The 12041-nt window shown below is 28.4% G+C and overlaps 1 protein-coding gene across 1 annotated transcript; it reads left to right on the top strand.

Annotated features, from left to right (window-relative positions):
- The first annotated feature begins 534 nt into the window (after positions 1-534).
- On the top strand, positions 535-8089 carry LOC107438299 (uncharacterized). Its single transcript, XM_043046614.3, has 2 exons — positions 535-742; positions 7325-8089. The coding sequence occupies exons 1-2, from the start codon at positions 555-557 to the stop codon at positions 7962-7964; spliced, it is 828 nt and encodes a 275-aa protein (XP_042902548.2). The 5' UTR covers positions 535-554; the 3' UTR covers positions 7965-8089.
- Positions 8090-12041: the final 3952 nt, after the last annotated feature.

The following is a 12041-nucleotide window of genomic DNA, read 5'->3' as shown; positions in this document are numbered from 1 at the left end:
AATTGAATCCTGCTCAGACCATCAGCCAATAAAACTCTGCGCCTTCCTCTGACTTCCTAGAAATCTACTATTGTTTTATTTAATAACAGTTGGAAACATTTTGAATTGGAAGTAATACAAATTCTTACACCATTTTAAAGAATGTAATTTTATAAGGCAAAAAACAAAATCGGACGAACATTCACAAGAAATTTCGAATTTCAAAAATGTTAGATTTTTGAAATATCTCACTTTTGGTTGTCTTTTAAAACAGCTCGCTTTTGTTTCATCAAAACCAATTTGATTGCTTGTCAAACAAATCGCCTTTTCTACTTCTCTTTGTTTCTTACCAGAAATCAAGCAGGGTTTAATGCTATCTGTCGCCTTTCCCCATAATGATTTGTTACAGTTTATTTGTCTTAAGTAAGTACGGATATTTGATGTGCATACTGTCTTGACTTCTCGCACCAGGATTCTGAAAATATATATTACGGGTAGTCATTAGAGAAAACCAAGTATTTTAAATTTTTTTATTCAATTTCGTGTGTATTTACAGATGCTAGAGAGATATTGCTATGGATTTCTTACTGATTCTATTGTTCACCACTGTTCATTGCTTATTCAATCCTGCCGGCGCAGCACCGATTCCCTTAGAAATGGTTGATATGACTCATGTGTTTGACAACGACACTCTACACTGGCCGACAGCAGACAAATTTCAGCTCTCAGTTAGGAAAAATGGAACAACGGAGGCAGGATATTGGTAAGATAAAAAAAATCCCCTTTCATACAATAACTCAAAAAGATTGAAAACCAAACTACAAAATTAACACTGTTATATTCATGTGCATTTTTAATGTTGTTGTTGGAGATTAGAAAAAAATTGAAAAGTGTTTGACAAGTTTAATAAAATGGAAACAGTTTTACGAATTTGCAACCACTAGGAAATACTTAGAGAATTAAAGAATGTATATGTTATGGTAAAAAGTGTGGTATTTGTATCCTATTTATAAAATATTTAATTTTAATCATACAATTTACCCTTCACAGTAGCATCTAAAATAAGAATTATATTTTGCAATATGTTTGCAGTCATTTGTTCTCAAAATAAAAAGGTCATTTGTTCTCAAAATAAAAGCCTTTTTAAAAAAAAGGCTTTTTAACCAATCTATGATTCATTTCTTTTCCTCTCAATGTTAAACCAAATATCTTAAGGGAAATTAATGAAATCTTTTCGCGTTGTTCTGAAGTTAACTTCATTTGTATGGAAATGTAATATTAAAACCATATTTTCATAAATTATTATAATTATATACAGAGTTATAAGGCTAATCATGTTTACTCCTCGGATCGAGTCTCCTTGGCAAACTAGGGTAAAGAGACGAATAAAAGGAGCCCTGAAAAAATGTAGTAATGCACATTCAGGAGGGTTTTTTTTATATGATTTACAATAAATCTTTTATGTATATATACATATAAAGATCAGAATTTAGTGAATCTTTAGTGATATTTTAAAAACTTTGTTGTTTTTTTTTAGGTTAAAGATGATTTGTAATTTAAATCGCATGCTGATGTTTCTATACACTCTGAAAATGATTTTTGCAAATTTACCACAAAATCTCTCTCGACGTGTTCGTCCGCTAAACTCTTTAATTGCGTTCAGCTACATTTATCACCAAAAATCACTACTAAAATTTCTTTGTAATTTTTTTTTTATTCACTAACTTATTTTATTATTCACAACATCAACGTACATCTGATAATATTGCCCCATTTCAAACCAGAGGTGGCAACATTACTAAGAAGGTTTTTTTTCTAATGTCCACCTGGGTTGACATTTTGTCAATTCAGGCGTATATGGGCAGATTTGTTGGTCACTCACCAAAATATGTGGGTCACCGTTGCTGCCACAATAAGGACAAATAGTACAGAGAATGAAAGAACGTCCATGCCTTATTATACTAAGAATGATAGGATGTTTTTTTTTTGTTTATATTCACCACTCGATTTCAATATTCTATTTCAGTGACACCAAATATTTATCCACCCACGAAACGATCCATTTTTTCCCCCTACGTGTAAAATCAAATCATTAGTGAGGAAGTAATTCAGAGTGATGTCTTCAGGGTGGTGTAAAGTTTAAAAATATTAAAGAATTTATAAAAGCAGACGATTGTAAAGTCTAAAAATATTAAAGAAATAATGGGTTTGCAAAATCATAATTAAAATAAAGTAAACGCATAAAGAGATAAACTTAAAATAAAAGCAGACGATTAAATTAGAAGTCAATATTTAGAACGACAGAGTTGTTGATTCTTTTTAGATTAGTTTTATTGTGGAATTTGAGTTTCCTTATATCCCGTTACGGGTTTTCCAGTTGTTTATGATGTTTTCACTATCCCGTTACGGGTATTGCATATTTCTTAATGTTTGTGTTTGTTAATAAAAGTTTTTATTTAAAAGAAAAACTGAATAGTTCTTGATATAGCTTATGATACGTTACAGCTATATTTAATTGGTGGCAGCGTCGGGATCGATTTACCATTTGATTTAAAGGAATTGTGTTCCAAATATTATTCCTTATGGCTTTCTTGGGACGAGCAAAAAAGTGTGATTTGGTAGAATTATGCAAGGAAGTGGGCGAAACTATTATTGAAAATGTTACAGTATGTGAGTTGATAAATCTTATAAAAAAATCTGAAAATTACGAAGTGAATCTAGTTAAAGAAATATTAGAAGCAATTAAAGAAAATCGTATCGAAAAAGAAGAAAGAAAACGCCAAGAAGAAAAAGAAGAAAGAAAACGCCAAGAAGAAAGAGAAGAAAGAAAACGCCAAGAAGAAAAGAAAGAAAAACTACGCCAAGAACGGCAAAAACAAGAAGAACGCCAATTTGAACTCGAGAAATTAAGGCTTAGTGCCCAATTAAGTGGCCCTTCAAGTCAAAATATTGGTACTACTCTGCGGAATAAGTTGGATTATAGAAAAGAGAATTATGATAGAAGTCTGAAATATATCAATCCTAAATCCGACTATAAAAATATATCGCCAAATGTTTCCAGAAAAGTACCAAATTCTTTTATTGAAACAACAGTTACTTCGAAGGACACAGAATCTAGTTGGCTTAATATCGGTAAATTAAGTGGCACTAAGTCTGGAAATGTTGCCAAGAGTAATTCTGAAAGAAGCCAATCGACTTCCAAAAGAACAATAGTCCCACCAATAGTTGTACCTGAAGAAATGGAACCAATTACTAAAGTAAATAAGAAGTTGATTATAGATTGGGAAGAAAATATTTTTGAAAAAGTGTCAAATTGGAGTTCTCCAAGTTTTGAAGAGAATAAAAGAAAAAGAAATGAAACTTATTTTCGAAAGGAATTCGAAAAATTTGACGAAAACATTATGGAAAGTGTTAGAAATATTTTTATAGATGATTGGAAGGAACAGAGCCAAATAGTAGGAGCAGAAATAGATATGATATTGGAAATTAGTCCATGTGTACTAAACACAGAAATAAAAAGTGCAGTATCAAAAGATGAATTGTTCGATGGAGTTTCTATAGATATAGTAAAGGTGGTAGAAGAAAAGGAATATCAAGTCATTCAAGAAAAAGTTGAGTTGAAAAATGAAGAAAAAGATGATTGCCAAGCCAATCGAGTCAGTTTTGTGGTAGAAATTGTAGAAGAAGAAATAGCACTGCCAAAGTGCCAGAAAGAAACATCATATGCAGAAACATATTCGACGAAAAATTGTGAAATAATTTTGGTTGAAAATAAAAAAGTTTGCCAGAAAGAAGAAAGAAATGCAAGAATTAAAAGGATTTCGGAAATAAAATCTACTAAAAACCATGTTAGTACTGAATCATCAGTCATGAAAGAAATGATGGAGATTGATTCTAATAAAGGCAGCAAAAGTTCACCAGTGATTGTTGGTGACAAAATGGGAAGTAAAGCATTAGTCATAGAGAAACGGAAAAGATTTTCGAGCAAAAGAGTATCAAATAGTACAAAATATAAAATTGAAACCAAAGTGGTTAACTTGACACGTAGGAATGAACAATTTTGTTCAAGAAAGAAAACTCCAGCAGATTCTAAACAAGTAAAAATCTTTCATAAGAACTTTGTTATGAATGGAAGTGTCCAGAAAAGGAGCCAATGGCGAAAAATCAATGCCAAAATGAAAAGAAAGAAGAACTTTGATAGAATTAGCGTCACCCAGAGAGTTAAACTAAAATGGTCGCCAAATAATTTTGATCACAAATTCATCGATGCACGATTGAAACAAAAAAAGAATCGATTTCAAGGAAACTTAAAAGTTTTTGCGGATAAAAGTAAAGATGAAACTTTTCAGAGACAAATGTAATTTTGATCATGGAACCAAAGCGACCAAGTATAAGTGCAAAAGATATGTGCCATATTGGAAAAATTACAGTGTTAATAAAGTAAGATTGAAAGAAAAGTTCAATCATCGGTGCAAGAAACAGAAATCTAGTGTGCTTCACAGAGTTATTAAAATTTGCCAAGAAAATAATCAGTGGAACTGGAAGTTTAGGAAAAGAATTGTGGTGAGAAAAAAAACTGGTAAAAGAATATTGACATCTACAAAACAAAAGAAATCATGGCACTACGAAATTCGCCAATTACCCCAAATTTGGCTAACGTTTTAAGAGTAAAAGTAAAAATAATGATGAAAGTATGCTCTTTAAATCGCCAAACGATAGTAGTAAAGTAAAACGATAATTAAGATATACGTTTTTGTTATTAAACTATAAAACTAAAACAGTTAAAATAGTATTCAAGATAGGTTTTATAAATTATTTCACTTCAAGTGATTTTTATTTAATTAATAAGATATTTTTGGCTATTTCTTTAATTCTTTTGCTTTGCTTTAAATCTTGTTTATTTAACTGCAAACAGTATGTTGTGATGTTTTGTTCAGATTAGTCATATTTCTTTATTCATATGTATGACTTACTTTTTTTTAAAAAATTAACTCGTAAAGAAAACAGTTGCTATTAAAATTTGAATTAAAGCTTTAATTAAGGTGGAAATATAAAATAAAAATGTATTGAAGTTTTTGAAATTGAACCAGTTAAGTTTAATTTAAGAAAGTGTTTAAAAATGATTATATTGAAAATGAAACATAGGTGTTAAGCGAATTTGTTTGTAGAGAAAAGTGCTAGTGTTCTTAAATATGTTATTTTTTATGCACATAAATATTAACAAGATTGAGTAGAATCTAATTATGTGAAGCTTAAAAATTTTAAGTATATTGTTTGGATTTAAAAAACTAGTGATACCAAGAAAAAAAAATAAGCACTTTGAAAAAAATCTGGTTAGCTTCAGTTTTTAGATATTGTTGTATATATGTAAATAGTTATGTTAATTTGTATTTATTTTGTGTGAAGTTAAATTATAATATTTATTTACATTCTAATTTTATTTCGAATATTTTACTTTGATATCAAAATTGAGTTACAAGTGAATTGTCTATTAATGTTTACTGCAAGAGTCTAAAAATAATTTAGAAATTTTAAGTTTTAAAGTTAATTATTGTACATCACTTCTAATGTAAAAATTGTATCTTGCATTTAATTTGACAATTAGAAAATTTAAATTTAAAAGTGAAATGTTTTGATTATAACATAATGCATTGGTTTCAACCTAAAGTTTTAGAGGACACAAAAAGTTCATAATAAACTTTTCCCCTGATTTCTATGGAAAAGTTTTTCCAAGGGGAGAGGAGTTGTAAAGTTTAAAAATATTAAAGAATTTATAAAAGCAGACGATTGTAAAGTCTAAAAATATTAAAGAAATAATGGGTTTGCAAAATCATAATTAAAATAAAGTAAACGCATAAAGAGATAAACTTAAAATAAAAGCAGACGATTAAATTAGAAGTCAATATTGAGAACGACAGAGTTGTTGATTCTTTTTAGATTAGTTTTATTGTGGAATTTGAGTTTCCTTATATCCCGTTACGGGTTTTCCAGTTGTTTATGATGTTTTCACTATCCCGTTACGGGTATTGCATATTTCTTAATGTTTGTGTTTGTTAATAAAAGTTTTTATTTAAAAGAAAAACTGAATAGTTCTTGATATAGCTTATGATACGTTACAGTGGTCACTCAAATCAGATTTCAAATTTCCCTGATTTTTCCAGGTTTTCCAAATAAAAATCTTAAAATTTCCAGGTTTTTGTTTCTTTTTTCTTATAAAGTGTAGGATGTGTGCAAGAAAAGTGACTATATTATAAAATATTTTATTCAAAATGTTATTTTTTCAATGTATCATCTTGAGAATAATTATTTATTTTGACAATTTCGCAAGATTTTTATTTATTTTTTAATGTTTTAGTACAAAATTTGGAATCAAAAATCATATATTGACCAACAAAAGAGTAAAATTAAATATTAATATATAGTTGGTTCTTAAAAAAACCTTTTTTAAAAATTAAAATATGCTATAAAAGTTTAAAATGAAATAGAAAAATTTAGCATTAATGCAACAATTGTAACGATTTGTCGACAAACATTGCTGTGAGCGATTGTAAAAAAATGTGTGATTGGTTGATTTGCTGAGAAAAAATAATTCACAGATTTCTTTGAATGGGAGTAGAAAAGCTTTCAGAAAAAGAGTGCAATATAAAATCTATTATTATTAAATTATAACCAACTAATTTTTTGAGAATTTTATAAAGTTAAAAATACAAAAACATTTTGTCAAAATAGGAAAAAAAATTACCACCAAAGCATCGGAACAAACTTGAGCCATAAATGGATTCAGCCCAAGGACAGAATTTAAAAACAGAAGCTAATATCCTAATTTCTTTTTCCACCTCCACCAAAATCTTTTCTAAATTGCACAGTCCCACAGCGGTCAAAGGTTTCTACATTCATTTAGCAACCATGGGAGAATCTTATGTGACATTCTAGTTTAACAGAGCTGTAATGGAGCAAATTTTGATGCAAGCAAAGTATCACTGTTTGGCGATACATTTCCGTTTAAAAAAAGTGTGTATAATGGATGAAATAATTTAAATTAAGAAAACTAGTAAATAATTTAAAATAGTGAAATTAAAAAAATTATCAAAGAAAAATTTCCAGCTTTTCTTTAAAATTCCCTGATTTTTCCAGGTTTTTATCCAAATTTCCCTGATATTTCCAGGTTTTTTCCAGTATAAAAAAAATTCCCTGATAATTCCAGGTTTTTAAGGTTTTCCAGGTGGGTGGCCACCCTGGCTTTTTATTTCGGGCCCCGTACATGTACACCTTACGTAAATTATTGTTAGTTTATTTTATCCACAGTTTAAAACGTGCAATAAATCAACAAAAAAATTTCTTTCAGGGTTCAATCGGAAAGTTTATTCTCTGGCGTGCATGTCGGAACCCATATGGATGCTCCATGCCATTTTGCCAAAGGTCGTTGGTGCATTGATAAGGTTCCCCTAAACCATTTAGTTGCTCCAGCCGCCGTTATAGACATTACCAAACAAGCTGAAGACGACAGAGACTATCTCGTGAAAGTCGAAGACTTGATGAAATGGGAGATATTGTCCGGTAAAAGCCTTGATGGCACAATCGTTATGTTGAAGTCCGGATGGGGTCAAAGATGGGGAGACAGAGAGTCCTTCACAGGGACTCCTGGCTACGATATTACTCAGTTACATTTTCCGGGAATGTCTGCTGAAGCTTCAAAGTGGTTAGTTGAAAATAGAAGTGTGTACGGTGTGGGCACAGAAACGTTGTCAACTGATAATGGAAGATCTCGAGACTTCATCGCACATAGAATTCTATGCGCGGCTAATATTTTTGGATTAGAAAATGTGGCAAATGTGGAAAAAATACCTCTTTATGGAGCTACTTTATATGTAATGCCAATGAAAATAGGAAATGCGAGTGGAGCACCAGTTAGAATTATTGCCACTTTTCCGAAACCTATGTCTTCAGCTCAAAGCTGTTTGAAACCAATGCCCTTTTACTATTGAATAAAACATCAACAATATATCTATATCACATACCAACAAAACAGACAACAAGAACAGAACTTATGAAGAATAACCTTTTAACATTGCAAAGATGGGATAGTGATGATACAAAAGGCCGACACACTTATCAATTTATCCCAAAAGTCAGTAATCGAAAAATCTACTCCAACGTCTATATCAATCTATTTCTAACTAACCCATGAGCGTAAGGTAGTTATCAGTCAAAATTGTTTGGCAAAGACCCGAACTGTAAAGTTTGTAAAACTTATGAAGATATCGAACACATATACTTACTGTCTGTCCAGTTTATGATGATTTAAGAATAAAATTTTTCCCGAAAAATTTCAACTTTGATACCATTAAAAGAAACTGGAACCAAAAGAAACTAAACAAAGGAATTGAAGAGATTTTTTAAAGACTTTTTGAAAACAGAATTGAGGATCTGGCCTAAGTCGATCCTTCAACAGTATTCCCTGGATGCCCCGAAATGGGGGCAGGACAGGGTAAAGCCGAACTATTCAATAAAACAAAGATTGTAACATCTCCTTAATAAATAGACTTAAATAATTAAAGAAACTTTTAACAAGTACTACATATTTACGTAGGCTTGAATATTTGTCCTACATAAAACTTTCGAAACAAAAACTTTCAATGTAATCTGTTATAATTTTTTTTTTGTTCTGTCTTTTTTCTTCAGTACTTTTTATGATTATTTTTTTTTTTAATTCATTTCATTTATAACCAACAAAAATAAAAAAGTTAGGATTCAACTGGTTTCATATGATAAGCTTTAATGATAATAATATTGCTGTATGCTGAGAAAATTGAAGCATTACAACAATAGTATAAACATTTCTGAGAGCTTCGCGAAAGGACTTAATTTCCTAATAACGGATTATCTTGGAATTTCAATACTCACATCTCTCTTTGAAAGCAAAACATTTTTATTCTTTTCATTTGGTTTTATGGAGTATTCAACGTTCCCCTTTTAAAAAAAAATTCAGAATAAATACATAGATAAAAAGTGCTAGCTAAAGATAGGTAATTGTTACAAACTCACAACAGTTATGAAAATAGCATATTATTTGAGTAAAAGTATCATTTAATGAGACTACAGATTTCGAAAAACAGCCTTAATTGAATGTTAATTCTAATTGTGATGCTATTTCTACTATATTTTCTCAGGTCTTTTTGGACTCAAGTTTTAACTTGGTTTCCTAGTGAATATGTTGCATATATTTTGTAAATACTTATTTTTTGACCACATATTCATTACTCTATTTTGTTTTTCAATTTTTTTGTTTTGTTTTCAGACCTTGCTATGTTAATTTCATAATCTACATTTTCAACAAAATCTTATAATCTAATCACCAAACCACTAAATTAACTCTCATCGAAAAAAGAAAAAAAGCTATTCAACGAAATGTATTTTTAATAAATAAGTACACCTGGATTACTAATAGAAGTTCATTCAAAGTAAAAAGTTGAGTTAAAAGTTTTTTTTTTAATTATCTATGAAATAGTCTAGTATTTTGTTTGTTTAAATGTAATTTCTTCATTAATTGTCTAGTATTTTGCTTATTTTTGAGAAATATAGGGGGCCATATTTAAATATCTTTAGTTTTAAGATTTTCAAAACAACACATCAACTTTAGTATTTGTAAAATAAATTGAGGTATTCATTATAGAATTAATAAAAGAAATATATACATCATACACAAAAAATTAGAAATTCTGACATTGTTTGAAATTATGACTATTATTTAAAATGATATTTCAACAATTTAAAAAAAAAATCTATGTTCTTTTTTCTCTTGCAAAAACATTGCAGATTTTGTGCGGAAATTAACTTTAAAAAAATTGCATTGAGAAGTTCTACATTGTCAATTTTTTTTTTTTTTTAATCTTGTAAGAAGAAAATAAATGTTTTGAATAAAAATTTTATTCTATTGCATACAATACTATTTACTATGTGTATAATACTATCGAAATTATTAACATATAGATTAATTTTTTTATGTGTTATTAATATGGATAGTATTTATTATACCATTTAAATATGACACATGTGATATTGCCTTCTCTCCCCTCCCCCTTAAACTGTTTCAGCAGTGGATAACAAATAAACAACACAAAATATGAGAAGAAAGATAAGGATCTCTTTTATTTGTTTGTCAACAGTATTAAAAGATTGTATGGCTAACAATATCTATTATAGCTATTTATACAGGAGGGCCAACAATGAGGCAGACATTAAAGAGCACCTTTTCATTTTCCCAATTGAGACAACAGATCAGTTAAGAGAAAAACAATCATCACTAACTTGAAAACTAGAACAGGTTTCAATTACTTTTATATCCAGGGTGATGCCAGATCCCAGCATAAAACTGTTTGTTTACACTTATTTTCGTTATTATAGTAATTAGTCATACTGTAATAAAATAAAAGTTTGGTTTAAGACGTCCGCATGAAAAATTGACAACCTAAAACTCCATGAAAAATTGGTTGCACCCTAATGCAAATTTTCTACAAATTACTTTAATTTTAAAATAATAAATAAATACAAATTTACTATTTAAAAATTATAGTTCTTTAAATTAAGTAAGATATTAGTGAAATAATTTAATTGTGAATTGGTTTTTACAGAAAAGTTACTTCACTAATTTTTTCCAATTCATTATTAAAAATAATTAGAAAAAAAACATGATGCAGAAACTTACACATTTCAAACTATAAAAGTTCTTTTTGAAATTTTGTTTCTAGCATGCTTAAAAACTTTAGAGAATCAATAAAAAATTTCACAAAAAGCTATTCTGTTATTTTTAAAATACATTGATGATAATAATAATAAAAACATCTTTCTGAAAAGACTAAAGAATAAAATTTAAATTTTCAGATATTCATTGATCTTAAAAATGACTATTTAAATATTAAAATCCACAAAATTAAAATTTGTTAAATTTAATATCTTAGTAAAAAGATTTTGCCATGAATTGGATTTCCCTATTTAATATACCAAAAGATAAATCACTTTTTTAATTAGTTAATATTTTCCCACCTTATTTAATTGATAATTTATTTTGAACCAATAATTGAAACTATTATTTTCACTAAAGTTTATTGATTTTTAACTTAAATGACTATTGTCCCAACTTAAAAGTGCTCGAGTTATTCCAAATGAACTTTCAACAATCATGACCTGGCATGGTAATATACATATATAATATATATAGCTTACTCTCTTTCAGAATGAACTATCTTAAAATATAATTAACCTTCTTCATGAATATAGTTATCTTCAAAATATTACAGAAGTCCAAGGACACCACAAAAGTCAAATCTTCTCTGTACACACACCAACAAAAAATTATTTTTTGCAATAAAAAAGTATTTTACACCAAAAGAATAATAAAATGCTTACACTTTTCTTAAATACAAACGGAACATTCTGGGAAAACAAACAACAATCACAACTACCTTAAATAATTCTGAATGTTATATTTCTTCAAGGCAGATTTATAAGTTAAACATAAACAATTATAACTTAATGAGTTTATTTTGTCCAAAAAAAAAAACAATATATTTGAGCACCAATATGATTACATTTTAAAACAATTAATTTAAAATACAATACTTAATATTAATTTTTAAAAGAAGCTATAAGGCTCTAAAAATAAATAGTATAATTTAAAAACATATGTCGACACAATACCAATATACACATTTTGCAAATAAGTTCGAAAAAATTACACAAATAAAAATTTGAACTACACAGATATAATAATTTAAAATAGCTAAATGTAATTTACAAGTACGTTAAAAACTGCATGATACAATGTACATTTACAGGCAGAAAACAAGTTTCATGCAGCCTCTATAAAACTTAAATACAAGATTTGAAAGTTTTAAACTTTGTTAGAGTTTCTTCTAAGAAAGTAGATAAAATATATAATAAAATTTTTAACCATTAAGAAAACTACGACACTATAAATTTAGTGACACTAAATGTTTGTATGAACAATAACAATTCTCTCTCAAAATGCACTTTTAACTCTCACAAAATTAATTGTAAATAAT

This window comes from Parasteatoda tepidariorum, chromosome 3, assembly GCF_982258835.1.
Source record: "Parasteatoda tepidariorum strain Cologne lab strain chromosome 3, Ptep-v5.0, whole genome shotgun sequence".
Classification (NCBI taxonomy): domain Eukaryota; kingdom Metazoa; phylum Arthropoda; class Arachnida; order Araneae; family Theridiidae; genus Parasteatoda; species Parasteatoda tepidariorum.
This window is presented reverse-complemented; position numbering and strand designations above follow the sequence as displayed.